This window comes from Lithobates pipiens, unplaced genomic scaffold (assembly GCF_037356315.1).
Source record: "Lithobates pipiens isolate NorthernLeopardFrog02 unplaced genomic scaffold, aLitPip1_a1.2 Scaffold_13, whole genome shotgun sequence".
Taxonomy (NCBI): domain Eukaryota; kingdom Metazoa; phylum Chordata; class Amphibia; order Anura; family Ranidae; genus Lithobates; species Lithobates pipiens.
In genome coordinates, this window is record NW_027507718.1 from 169,247,389 (window position 1) to 169,262,645 (window position 15,257).

The following is a 15,257-nucleotide window of genomic DNA, read 5'->3' on the forward strand; positions in this document are numbered from 1 at the left end:
TGGCAACGGAATCTGAAATAAGGAAACACTGTGTTACCTCTAGCAAACAATCAAATTGTCCTTTTTTATCTTCTTACTTGTATTGACAGCATGAAACACAATATCAGATTGGTTTCTCTAGGGGTGATGCAGAAATATTGTAAGTCGTGGCCCATTAGCATAGTACAGTGTATATTAGTTCATAAGAGTGCCTTTTTTTTTCATTGGAAAAACCAACTTTATTGAAAAACGTATGCATGGTACATAAATCGATATAGACCAACATGGCCAAAACAATAGTACATACATGAACACATTGAAGTATCTGTGTAGCATAAAGCAAAAAACCCAATGGAGGTGGAGCCAGTACACAATATATAAAAAAGAAAAAGAAAAGGAGAAAACAAAAAAGGAAAGGGGAAATGAGGGGTGAGCATATAAACCACTTAAAGTGGTTGTAAACCCTTACAACACACTTTGACCTACAGGCAAGCCTAGATTAAGGCTTACCTGTAGGTCCAAGAAATATCTCCTAAACCTATACGGTTTAGGAGATATTTGCCCGAAGACAGCCACCGCTGTCTACGGCGCATGCGCCGTAGACAGAGGCGCGCAGGCACACTGAGCGCGGCATCGTCAACGACGAAGATGCTGCACGTGTCGGCTCCCGTGCGTCATGCGACGCGGTCATGCGACGTGGCTCCCAAACAAAATTGGAGTCATTTTTTTCCCACAAATAGAGCTTTCTTTTGCTGGTATTTAATCACCTCTGCGGTTTTTATTTTTTGCGCTATAAACAAAAATAGAGAGCCATTTTTTTTTACTAGTAATGGCAGCGATCAGCGATTTTTATTGTGACTGCAACATTATGGCGGACAAATCGGACATTTTTGACACATTTTTGGGACCTTTGTCATTTATACAGCAATCAGTGCTATTTAAATGCACTGATTCCTGTGTAAATGACACTGGCAGGGAAGGAGTTAACCACTAGGGGGCAGTGTAGGTGTTATGTATGACGTTATGTGTTTTTTTTTATTGTAGGGGGGCGTGGCCTGGCATGTGACCTCCCTGATCGTCTTTCCCTATAAAAGGGAAGAGACGATCGGTGACAGCCTCAGTAGGAAGCACGGGGAGAGACTTGTTTACACAGACCTCTCCTCATTCTTCAGCTCTGTGACCCGATCGCGGGACACCAGCGGCGTTCGGATCCGCTGGTCCCGTGGCCACAGTCACGGAGCTCAGGACCAGGTCGGGAGCGCTCCCGACCCACGGCTGGTGGGCACTTAAAGAGCCACGTACAGGTACGTGATTGTGCCCAGCCGTGCCATTCTGCCGACGTATATGTGCAGGAGGCGGTCCTTAAGCAGTTAAGTACACGTTCACTATCTGCAAACCATCCGCTCCAGACCTTTTCATACTTAGGCAAACACCCTCTATGTACATAGATCAGCTTCTTATATGGAAGAGTGTCATTAACCTCTTTTTTCCAGCACTGTCAATTGTAAGGGGGGGGGGGGGCAGGGCCTGCATCCACTTACGGGCCACCGCTTTCCATAAGAGTCCCTTTTTAAATGAGAATTATGTTATTTACAGAAAAATATATTTTTTCTTGAAGTTTGTATTTCAATTAGGTATTTGTTGATTATATAAGCTTTTAAAGCTAATGAAAAAAACAGTTGCTTTGCTAACAACACTGTCAAACCTGAAATGGAACAAACAGGTCCTATGTAGATAAGTGGTAACTTAATTTTTTTCTCTTTAGACATACCAGAAGAGGAAGCTCGATACTGGGCAAAGAAGTTAGAGCAGCTGAATGCCATGAGGGATCAGGATGATGTAAGTAGTCAAATAAAAAACTGAAACGGTATTGGAAAATTGTTGAAAGTGCTCAGCGTTGTGGTTTACATGAGCCCTTTACTTCTATTTAAAGAAGAATTCCAGGTATGTGTATTTTATACATAGTTACATTGGTCTAACTTGGGACAAAGTAATTATACTTGTCAGTGGTATATTTACATTTTGTGCTGCCCTAGGCCTGACTAAACTCATGCACCCCCCAAATTTATAATGACTCACCCCTTCCTGTCGATGCCACACCCCTTCATGTTTAGGACCCGCCCTGTCATCTGTAAACCACACCCCTTCCTCTTTAGGCTCCTACCTCTTAGAGCTCCACCTCTTCCTCTCTGTACATGAGGCCTAGCTTCACATTAGGGAGGGTTTGAAATCATGCGAGTTCAGATGAACTCGCATGATTTAAAACTGGCAATGCAGTCCGACTTTGGGGGCGATTTCACAGATATCTGTGTGGGTTCATGCACAGATGTCTATTCAAATTGCCCCCAAAGTCACCAAAAGTAGTACAGAAACTATTTTTGGGAACCGATGTGGCGCCGCAAAGATGGCATCACAACGGTTCGAACTGTGCCATTGCCAGCAATAGCTGCCAATTTGGCATGCGATTTGACATGTCAATTTGGCCCAATGTGAGTGTGGGCTTAAAGTGGGTACCAAGTGCAGCCTCATCAGTGCCCATCAATGCAGCCTCACCAGAGCCCATCAGTGCAGCCTCACCAGTGCCCATCAGTGCAGCTTCACCAGTGCCCATCAGTGCAGCTTCACCCGTGCCCATCAATGCAGCCTCACCTGTGCCCACACAGGTGGTGAGGATGCAGCATATTGCTGCCTCTACTGCCTGTCAATTGCCTCTGAAAATAAATGTGTGGATTGCTTTTCAGAGGCGTGGCAGTCTTTTTCAATCAAAGCAGCAGAAGGGGGCATTAGTGTAATTGTCAAGGGAGGAGGTGATGTTTAAACTTACGAACCAATTTTCAAGCCTCTAGTGTGTGTTTACTCTAATTTGCCACCTGTCCTGCACACCTTAAGGTGGAATTAAACCCATCCATAAAACAGTTTTATTTCCGGAATGTGCCAGAAATGTAACACTCCCATTGTTTGTTCTTTCAACCAAACTGTCATACTGTGCAGCATCATGGCAGTTGTAGTTTAAATGGAGGCAAAGATGGCAACGTCCTTGGCTGTAAATGATAGTAGGGGTTTACTTACAGTTTAAGGCCCCTTTCACACTGGGGCGGGGGCAGCGTCGGTGGTAAATTGCCACTATTTCTAGCGGCGATTTGCCGTTTTATTTGCGGAGGTATTCGGCCACTAGCGGGGTGCTTTTAAGCCCCGCTAGCGGCCAAAAGAGTGTCAAAACCACCTGCAAAGTGCTGCTGCTGATTTCAATGGGAGCGGTGGAGGAGTGGTATACACAGTGCTCCTTCACCGCTCCAAAGATGCTGCAAGTAGGACTTTTTTTACTGTCCTGCCAGCGTACCGCACCAGTGTGAAAGCCCTCGGGCTTTCGCACTGGAGTGAATGGAGCTGCTCTTTCAGGGCGCTTTGCAGGCGCTATTTTTAGAGCTGTAGCGCCTGCAAAGCACCCCAGTGTGAAAGGGGTCTAACATACACACAGAAAGTGTGTCTGTGTATGCATCAGGGGGTGGAGTATGGACAAAGCTTATGGGACAGGTACAACAGAGATTGGGTAGATCATAAGGAGGCGGCGCGAAATCATTGGCCTTTTCAGCAAACTGAATTCACTCCGAATAGAGACAGGGAGACAAAAAAAAGAAAGAAAAGTAAATATCTGTCAGTCTTAAATGTAGTCAGCAGGATGGACAATAAAATCCAGACTGATCTATAATGGGAAATGACACTTTTCTTCATATGTCAGAAAGCAGCATGAACCATACAGATAGCTATGAAAGGTTAACCAATAAATAGAAGCAGACACTAAGGTGTTAAATGCAATTTTTTACCAGAAGCACCAGCCTGCAGATGTTGAGCTGTAAATAGTCAGGCTGAATTCACACCTGAGCGTTTTCAGCTCGTAAAACACCCCAAAAATGCCCAGAAAGCAAAATCACATTCATTTAAATGGCCCCTGTTCACATCTGAGTGTTTTGTCGCCTGTAGTAAAATGCCTGAGGCTGCATTCACACCTGAGTGTATAGTTTTAAGACAGAAAGTCACGCTATTTTTTCCACAATTTTGTACTGATCAAAAGTTCACTAATGTAAAAGAATTAAAAATGCCTGTAATCTGACAAAAAAGAAGCTCATGTACTTTTTTGAGCGACGGGCATTTTTCTTTAGGTGACAGAATGCTCAGGTGTGGACAGAGCCTGAGCTCAAAAAAGTACATGAACTTCTTTATAGGCAGATTACAGGCGTTTTTCTGCTTTTTACATTGGTGGCTTTTTGACCTGTACAAAATCGTGGCAAAAAAAGGGGCAAAAATCGCGGTTAAAAACACGGCTTTCTGTCTGAAAAAAATGCACTCAGGTGTGAAGACAGCCTTAACAATTTAGGTAAGCAGCAGTGTACACATGTTCATTAAGCCTAGGTTCACACTGATGCGATGCGGGAACCAGTGCGATTCCAGCGCCGGTTCCCGCATCACATCTCTCCCACAGGCAGTTCACACTGCCCTCTGCGAACCGCTGTGGGTGTCATTACAATGTTAATGACACCCCCAGTTTAGTTCACGGATCGCAGTGTGAACTGTTAACTCGCACAGGAATCAGATCGCATAGGTGAGAACACCCATGCTATCTGATTGTAGCGCAGGGAAAAACAAGCATAGTTCTCCCCTAGCAAGGACAAGAGGGTTAATTGATAGCGAGTCAGGTAGAATTGGCGCTATACCCTTAAATAAAATGTGTGTCAATGTGTGGAACTCTATTAATTAATAAAATTATTCCTAATCCGTGCAATTGGTTAAACAGTTATACATCCATACCAATAAAGGTTGTGAAACAAAAAAAATAAATTGGTAATATAAACCTAGTGAAAAATACTGAAATAAATAAATAAATGCAATATTATTATCCTATAGACATAAAATGCCGACAAGTCCTTTGTAATATATTAAACAGTTGGAACACTGCATCCTTATACATTTACTCACAGCTAAAATGATTAACACCTGTGCCCCCGCAGAGGCAAATGTTCACAATGTTTTATTCATTACAATCAAATACCAAAATAAAAAACATTATGGGGAAAACATTATATAAAAAATATAAAATTGAATAACAGGCGCCCAGGGGAAGAAAATACAATTCGGGGAATCGGTATATATCTGCAGACCTGGCCAGTTCCCTTTACAAAGATGGCGCTAGATAACTCTGTGCATGTGCGGAACACTGCATCCTATATAAATGATGAGGTGCACTTATATGGCCGCTCTTGATGACGTCAGCACAACAAAACCGGTAGGCGTGGCTATAGAGAAGTGACCTCTTTTGAATACACCGCAGCAGCTGGCAGTGTGAGGATTTCTTATAGTGAATCTTGTTCTGATAAGATGCGAGTAGTTTTCTGTTTTCAATAAACCTTTCTTAACCACTTCCCACCCGGCCAATGCATATATACGGCCGGGTGGGAGCCGTCTACTCCTGATAGGACGTTCAGGAACGTCCTTCAGAAGTAGCAGGATTGCGCATGCGTGCCCGCGCAGCGCCGCGATCCCGATGTGCTCGTGTCACCCGGACACGGCACATCTCAGATCGGCAGGAGGGCTCTTTGATTGGCCCTCCTGATCACATGGAGCTGAGGAGAGGAGAGCAGAACGCTGCAGCCGGCTGATGATCAGTGAGTATGGGCTGCTTTTTACAGCTTTTTACTCACTGATCATCAGTCTAGTGTCAACACACAACACACCACACAGTACAAACACAGTCCCCACATATGTCCCCAAAACACACATGTCCCCAAAACATACATGTCCCCAAATAATAAAAACACATGTCCCTAATAATAAAAACATGTCCCCCACCTATGTCCCACTAAAATCACATGTCCCAATGATTATCTGCACACATATGTACATGATCACCTGCACACATATGTACATGATCATTTGCGTACATATGTCCCTGATCACACAAACCAATTATTATACACTTAACGAATTTTTTTTTACCAAAAACATGTAGCAGAATACATTTTGGCTTAAATTTATGACAAAATTTGATTTTATTGGATTTCTTTTCAAATAGAAAAAAGAAAATATATTTTTTTTTCCAAATTTCCGCTTTTTTTGCGCTTATATCGCAAAAAATAAAAAACGGAGTCATGAATAAATAACACCAAAATAAAGCTCTATTTGTGCGAACAAAATGATAACAATTTCATTTGGGTACAGTGTAGCATGACCGCGCAATTGTCACTGAAAGCGCTAGAGCGATGAAAGCTGAAAATTGGCCTGGGAAGGAAGGGGGTGAAAGTGCCCTGTATTGTAGTGGTTAAAGACATACTACACTATGGATTCTCCTCCTTTTTACATGTAACGTTTAAATGAGAATCTAAACTGTGGATGGATGAATAACCAAATTCCCAGGGAGATGCCACAGAGCGACACAGGGGCTATAGACTGTGAAGGCGGTTTTCCCCCAGTAGGGGTAAAGATCTGGTGAGCGCGATATAATTCATTTTCACCAAAGCGCACTAGAGATTTTCTTTGGATATTTGCACGAGGCACCATTTGGATTATGAACTGTTTAATATATTACAAAGGACTTGTCGGCATTTTATGTCTATAGAATAATAATATTGCATTTATTTATTTATTTCAGTATTTTTCACTAGGTTTATATTACCAATTCTTGTTTTTTTTGTTTCACAACCTTTATTGGTATGGATGTATAACTGTTTAACCAATTGCACGGATTAGGAATAATTTCATTAATTAATAGAGTTTCACACATTGACACACATTTTATTTAAGGGTATAGCGCCAATTCTACCTGACTTTTTTTTTCACATGCTAATAAGCCCCACCAGTTTTGGGGGGGGGGGTACACCAAGTAGAGGCAGCTTGTACCTCAAAACATCTTAAGACATTTAAGAATTTTTCAGTAGTATCACAATTTTATATGTAATCTCACTTTTTTCCAAACACTGATTCGGGGCTGTTTAATCATCACTATAATATATACACATATATATTTTTTCAGCAGGAGGTCCCTGCAAAAGGGTATGGACACTAATATCTTAACAATTTGTATAACAACGATAGCAATTTTTTAGCGCTAACAAGTTGAGGATTAGTGGTAATAGATATATTAATTTAAAGGTATAGCGCCAATTCTACCTGATTCCTTTTTAATTGATAGCGAGCCTCTATTTCAGATAACAGGGAGATAGGAGAAACAAAGTGGGAAAGCTGTAGCACAGATAAGCAGTGTCATGAGGTTTGCAAGGAGACACAATGAGGATCGGTATTTACTTTCACCCCTCCAGCCAGGTCAGATATACAGAATGTATACAGTAGCTAGGACTGCTGACGGCTCCATGCACCTGGGGTCACAACACAGGAAGAGAAACTGTCCAGCTCTCTCTCTGCTCTCCCATCTGTGTGGAGAGGAGGGGGAACTGTCACCACACGCTCTATGAGAGAGACGCTCTCTCAATGCTGCAGCCAGCAGCTCCAGTTTTCTGTCATTCTCAGTGAATGGGCTGACTCGGGAGCAGGGGGGGGGGGGCTTTTTTTATGCAGGGGGTGGCTTTTTTGCCACCCCCACAAAGTGCTGCCCTATCCCTGGGCCTTGTCGGCCTAGGCCAGACACAGCACTGATACTTATACACATACCAGTTCGCCGTTCAGAAAATGCTTTTCTTTGCATTTTCTGAATGAAAGCAAATTGCACTCTGATTGGATGAGACGGAGAGTCGGAGCAGTGAACTCATGTTCTTCCACAAAGCATTGTCTGAATGGCACCAAAGCCAAACAACCAGCTTCTTGTGTACAGAACACAACAGGGAAGCCGCTTGGTGTGGGAGCAGAAAGCAAATAGAGGTCACTGGAGTAGCGGTGTCTACTTTAGTGATTTTCAATTTCCAGTGGCATCAGCCAGGTATGGTATATGTATAGTTATATTGGTCCAAGCTGTATAAAATATCAATACATTGATGTCATCTTTAAGGTGTAGCAGTATAGAAATTCAAAAAGTAAACAAATAGAAATAATAGAAATAGTGGTACAACTAACAAACTAACAGTACCGGTAATTGTGTTAAATACATGCACCTAGAGGAATCTACATACAGTATACTGTACATTTAACTATCATCTACAGTTGTGCAATTGAGAGTTTTTACAGACACATATAAATCTAAAGAAAATTTTGGAAAAATATAACAAATTATGGGCAGAGAAAAACTTTTGGATCCTACCTTAAAGAAGGAATAGTCAGAAACTACTAGCAATAAGTAACTGTGGCAATGCACACTTTTGGTCAGGTGTATGGTACAGTAATTAACAACACGTATACAGTAGAGCAGTCAACACAATTTACTGTAAAACACAACATATAGAATGCACTGGCCTTGTGTCATAGTGACATTTATTTTGCTGGTCAGTAGAGAAAAAAGATGCCTTGGCTCTGTGGTCAATAGCAGGAAAAAACTTTGGCCTCATCGGTCGGTGGGAGGAACAAAATATGTCCAACATCTGTGTTCAGTAAAAGAAAAAAAATTTCCACCATCTGTGGACAGTAGGATGAAAAAATGACCTTCATCTGTTCTTAGTGTCAGGATAAAAATGTCTGCTATCTGTGGTCAGTGGGATCACCAGCATTGGTGATCAGTGTGACCTATCTTGTTATCAGTGGAAAAAAAAAACTGATTGGTGCTCACTGGGAGAAAAAGCACTAACGCTCAGTGGAAGAACGGGTTACTTTCCCAATGTCACAACTAATGCCCATGCTATCCATATTCTCTGCTCTGCTCTACTTTATGATCTTACCAGTCAGAGTCAGAGGGAATATTAGCAATGGAAGACTTTCCCTGCCGGAATCTATGTTTACAAGTAACAGCAGTGATCAGGTGAGCTGTCATGGTGGTCCTGCACTGATGAGTCTTCTGTCATTGCTCACTGTAGCCAGGTATGTCACATGCTATAATTGGGGGACACAGTCCAGAACACAGCCGATGAAGGACATCAGAGTGAAACACGGGGCTGCCAACATAGTAATGGACCAATAGTGAGAAGCAAGAAACAAATATAGGCAGGTCTGAGCTCACGTTCAGAGGGTTCTGGATTTTGGTCCCCATGGATGCTCTGAATGGTAACGAAAAAGTATGCGGTATCTGCACTTAATACTAAATTTACTTTAACTTTTGTACAAACTTACTTTAAAATGAGTATTACTTGCAGATGTCCATCAAAGCATAACTAAAGGCAAAACTTTTTTTAAGTTTTGGGTATAGTGGAGAGGTTTTAGAACTCCTATCAGTTTTTTATTGTTGTCTGTGCCCCTCCTAGGGAGATTTACCCCTATATATGTCATAAATGTCATGTTTATCATTATCACAAAGAGTGAAAGGTTGTCCCCAGGCAGGATAGTGAAGACATCTGCCAATGGGGACTGATGACCCTGATGACAACCTGGGATTCCCTCACTTTAAAGGGATTTTCTCTCACTTATTGTTTTTTGCTATGAGACATGAGACAAGAAGCAAAGGGAAATCTCCCCAATGGGACACAGATGAGAAAAATAAACCTTACAGAGGTTATAACCCTATGCTTGTTGCTAAATCCAAATCTGTGTCATGAATGGTACCTCATCCCTATTGGACTGTAATTACTCAAAAAAAGGGGAAAGCGGATGGGACTTTGGCAGTACCAAAGTGACTAATAAAAGAAAATGTTGTAAAATATAAATATTTTTGAGAAAGACTAAAAATGACCATACATCAAGAGTCTATAACAATTAATGCAGTAAATTCTGTATCATATGAAGTATCATCCATTAAGGTGTCATTCAGATGGCAACAAGATAACCTCAACGCGTTTCAACTTCAACTTTCATACTTCAAGATGCATTAATAAATACAATAGAGGAATGCATGTCCAAGTGAGAAACCTCAGATAGGAAACCAGATAGAATACAAGGGAGACAAGGCTCAACTGAGTCCTCAGTGATGGTAAGGAATAATTATCTTATACAAATCGGTGCAGAGTCCAGGACTCCAAGGATTCAACACAGGGACAGCACTGGTTATAACCCTCCCTTACTCTATTCAAAAAGAAAAAAAGGTTTTGCCTGTAGTTCTACTTTAATATTTATCTCTGCTGGAACTACTGAATTTGAACTCATAGAATGTCCCAAACATAGTTGTATAGTTAGTCGAGTTGAAAAAAGACACACTTACATCAAGTTAAACAAAAATAAATACATTATTACCTTTGCACCCTAAGAACCCTAAACCCAGAGTTGATCCAGAATAAGGAAAAAAAAACATAGACGGCATGATCCAATTTGCTCTAGCAAAGAGAAAAATCAAATTTCTAGTTTGGGCTTCTAAAAAGTGTCCCATAAATATAACAGTTTATCTGAGCATACCCGATCACACACACACAGCCTGGCTTGACCCTGCCCCTTGCTTTATGCTCACAGGATGATTGACAGCAGCAGAAGCCAATGGCTTCCACTGCTGCCTGATCCTCCTGTGAGAAGCAGAAGACAGCGGGAAGACCTGTGGATGGTCACAGTGCTGGATCGACACAGGACCTGGGTTAGTGTTTTAGGGAGGGAGGGGGGACAGCAAGTGGCAAAATTTTTTTTTACATTAATGTATTACTTTTTGTGTTGTTCTTGAAGCCACGTGAAAAGGCCTTCTCCGTGCTATAGCTTTATTTTAAAATTTTTAATTTTTTTTTGCATTGGCACACGTCACCCACAGCAGTGCTTAAACTTCAATGCTGTTTGCCATTGCTGTTTGCCACTGTTTTGTGGCATTTGGAAGGTGCCAGCCTATGTTATGCATAGTAGAAGAGTAACTGGTAAGAATCTGAATTTCCAGACATATGATTCTATTTCTGCGGTCTCCACTTAGGGAGAAAATGGGTGGGTCAAGATAAATTTAGATACCCTAGTCGAGGTATAATTATTCTTAAATAAATTATCCATATGATCTATATTACTGTAACCATTTTAAATTATAAATCTAATCATATTATTATTTATGTTTCATAACTATCATCTGATCTATACAAGGGACTTGGCATAGATGCAAGACCACCTGTTTGCTAATTTAGGACTACAATATCTATTTTGGAATTCAGTGGATAGGAGAGAAGAAAACATGAAAGTTGTGTTAATTAAAGCCACCTTTGTACCATTTTTCCCCCAATTTCTTATTTTCAGTATGTGTTTCAAGAAGAGGAGGAGAATCCACTACCTGTTCATGGTTCTCAGTGCTGTAAGTATAAGTCTCACCATGGGTATTTCCCAGTCAAAACCATTATGTACAAAAACACAAAGGATACTAGTCTTATCCTGCTCCAATGTCCTTAAAAAACATCTATTCTTATACATTCTTATTTTTTTTAATTCCCTAGGGCACTGTGTATATAGTGTCTGGTTCAAATCCCTCCCTTATTCTCTAAGCAGTGTTGCTGGACAGGTTTTCCCCTTTATCCGACAATGCTAATAGAAAAGAGACAGATTTGAAATTGACAGCTCTAGCCTCTAGCAGCAGGGGCTACTCCAAAGACCAGTGCTGCCATTCACAAAAACAGATTACACAGGCAACAATGCTGTGTGTCTATCAGAGTAATAAAGATCATTTAGAGCTGCGGCTCCGTGTATTGAATCTGCAGCCGATTTTACACACACAGGGCAGATACATTACACAGAACAAAATCTTTGAGGGATCTTTAACTATTATGAATGAACAAGCAGCACTGGTTGTTCATTCATGACAGCGACAAGTCAGTGAGCTTAGAGTGGGGTGGGGGTACATTCTGATTGCACCCCTCCCCACAGGAGAACCCATAATTTGGACTTGGGATGGAAATGGAATGGAGCTACAGCATATAGGGTTTATTTTTATGGGCCATTGGGGCCACCAATCAGAACTGGTCCAAATGCTCTATGAACATAGTATACTGGAAAGTTAAATAAATAAAAACAATTCAAAATGAATTAATCTTTAACTCCATGATATGAAAAAAACTTGAAAAAAACTGAATGCTTATGAATACGTGTTTATCGTCAGTAAATTGTAGATCAGCAAATCAGTAAATATCAGTAAATATCATCAGTAAACCAGTATAAAATAACGAGTGAACTGTCATATCTCAACAAAATATGCTAAATATCTTTATTGTGAACTGAATAACACATAACACTGCATCTGAATGCAGTGCTATATTTTATTCAGTCCACCATAAAGATATTCTGCATATTTTGTTGAGATATGACAGTTCACTAGTTATTTTATACTGGTAGTTAAATTGCAGAGGCCAATTTACTAAAGGAATTGAGAATCTTCGGAAAAAAATCATGTGAATTTTCACTTAATTTATCCAATCATGTGAAGGACAAATTTCCTGTTCAGTTTGAATACCCAGTGATGTGCAGATGCTTTTCACATGATTGGATAATTGAATGTAATATTCATGATTTTTTGAGTGAATATTTTCAACTCATTTAATCAGCTCAATTATGTTAGAAATTGTAATCTTTTATTCTAAATAAAAAGGTCACCTTTTGCTTTTTAAATTTCACCCTTTCACTTTCCTAATTTTGGCTGGATATTGTGAGCTTTCCCTGAAAGCGGTATTGGCTAGTGAAATGGATGTAGTTCTTTTTCAGGTATGTTCATCTTTGCCATGAGATTTATTGCCCTAATATATTGATATTCTGTGGAATGTAAACTATAGGGCATTGCTTCACAAAAGATGTCTGGTCACCACTTTGTGCAACACTCAACCCATTCTGATGGAAAATAATATTATATTAGTGAACTCAAGTATGCCAGATTTATTTAACAGTCTTCATAAACATTTCTCTTAGGTAACTGGAATTATTTTGGCTGGGGTGAACAGCAAAGTAAGTTTAAAAAATTCCTTTTGATGTCTTATGTGTATACAACAAATACATATACATGCCTTTCCAAGTAAAAGTGTCATGCTTTATGTTTTATTTCACCAGGACTTGTTTAATATATATTGCATGTTTGGTTAATATCAGTAGCCACATTTGCTCCCAAGTGCTCTGGTAACAAAGTGTGGTTATACTCCTAGTTCTTTTACAGTGAAAACCATAACAGTTAACAAAAACAAACAAAAAAGTTTATATATGCAAAAATAATAGGTAAAGGGAGAAGGTAGTAAATTAAGAACTATGACTGATTGGGATTAACTAAAGGTGATTATAGATTAAAAATATATATTTATTTTATTACAATATTTCACTTGCAAAGTTTTGTGCAGATCAATTGACAAGAAATGAACAAACTACATTACAATAATGAATATACAATGGACTACATTGTTATTATTACATTACAATAATATTGTTGCAATGGGGTTAAATTACCAATGGCAAATGGTCTGTTCAGTGTTCACTTTTGCAAGAGCGTTTTAAAATTGAAACAGATTCTTCCCTAAGCTTAGTGAACGAAGTGATGCTTTGATGGCTTCCATTATCCATTCATGTGCAAGAAAATACTATTTATTTCTACTTTTCTGGCAAAAATACCAATAATAGGGTATTCTTCGCAAAGAGAATTTTCACCTTATTCACTAAGCTAAGGTAAAAATTCCCTAGCAAAGTTAACAGCCTATTGTGTACTTACAAGGCTACAGAAGTATGGGTCTCCAGGGGCTACATGGAGCTAAATCCACTAGTTTGAACAAATAAGGAACATTTCTAAATAAAGCAGCCCACAAATCGCACATACAGCATTTTTTGACAACATGTCAACACTAGTGTGCATGTTAATGCACTGCAATGGTATGAATGGGCCATGAATCTCCTAAGGATGTTGAACCATTTTATATGAGAATTATTGGGGTTTTGAAACTCTCTGTAGCTGGGGTTGTTCTGCACCTGTAAAGTGATTTAACTTAGTATTGACCCATATGATTGGAGTTTTATTGATACCAAAGCCTTTTTGTGATCAATATTTGTTTTTTTGCAGACAAAGGCATTGTTAAGTTGTGCAATAAACAGGGCTTGCAGTGTTTTATGTGTTGCATTGGTCCTTATTCTTCCAAATACTATAACTGGTGCTCAGATGTAGGCAAACATACTGCAGAAATACTACAACATGAAAAGCCGTTTCTTTTTTAAACTGACATTTTAATAGTGTGTTGGCTTCTTTGACTAAGGAGTTACAAATCCAACAGTTGGTTCTAGCTAATCAGCTGCAATTCTAAAGATATGAGGACCAGCAAGAAAGCATATACTTGCTGGTGGTGTAACACCAGAAACATGAGAACCAGTAAGAGAATACTTGTTTGCTGGTGGTCCAACTCACAGCACAGTGTAAAAATGCACCTCAGGCATCCTCCTTGCAGTAGTGTAGGGCAGCAAAAGCCAAACTGTTTGCCAAGGCTGTAAAGAAAGCTTGTTTTAATTGTGGCAGCAAACAGCTGTTAGCTCTAGCAACCAGGTAACTGTAAGCCACTTCCTTCAGAAGCTAACACCCAAGAATGAAGCATCCCTTGCCATATTAATACTAGCTTGTCAAGAGAGGGATAGCCCAGAGATAAACATGCTGGCCTCACTGCTCCTTACCTGTTTGAGCAGCCTCAAAAGGCCTGCTATCCCTCCACAAAGCTATGGATTATGACTTGTGAAAAGCAGACCAGCCCTTTTTGGGCTTTGGATAACAATTCTCAATAGATTACAATTTTATTATTCACATAGCAGCCACTTTCAGCACTCCTGAAGAACGGAGCAGGACCCTGTTGTCGAACTGACGGTTAGTCAGTTGCGGCGGTGAACAGTTCCTGGTTGCACAAGGTAAAACTAAATGTATTTAGATCAAGTTTTATTGGGCTTACCTGCTTGGCCCAAAGTCTCTAATTGGTTACTGTGAACTATCACAAAAAGACCAAAGTATAATTATCTCATCTGATTGAGATTTTCTAATTCATCCTTAAAGTATAGGTAAACTCAGCCACTGAATTATATAATCTATAACCTGTTAACATAATTTCAAAAGTAGTTTTCAAGATTTTTTAAATCTTCAGCTTTTATTAAAATAATTCCAGGTAAACCTACAATAAAGGCCTTATTTCTGGCACTTCCCGCTATCTCGGAATTGTTTTCCTGCATTTTAAACCTCTTACACAATCTATAAATGGAGATTACAAGCGGTCATGCCAATTTACATTGTTCCAGCGTGTTCCACTGTTGGTCACCATCAGGAAAACACTTCTTGAGATGTGCCATGCAGTCATAATTTTAGTGCA

General features: G+C 39.9%; 1 protein-coding gene across 15 annotated transcripts in view; it reads left to right on the forward strand.

The window, feature by feature from the left end:
- Positions 1–15,257, forward strand: part of UNC13A (unc-13 homolog A) — a 308,976-nt gene that overhangs the window by 99,529 nt on the left and 194,190 nt on the right. For 11 of the 15 annotated variants that reach the window (XM_077475833.1, XM_077475836.1, XM_077475835.1 and 8 more), the window contains 3 exons: positions 1,745–1,818; positions 11,197–11,251; positions 12,850–12,885. In XM_077475833.1, coding sequence (XP_077331959.1) covers positions 1,745–1,818; positions 11,197–11,251; positions 12,850–12,885 — 165 coding nt within the window. The remainder of the gene's footprint in view (positions 1–1,744; positions 1,819–11,196; positions 11,252–12,849; positions 12,886–15,257) is intronic. The other 4 variants (XM_077475834.1, XM_077475848.1, XM_077475841.1 and 1 more) reach the window with 1 other exon arrangement.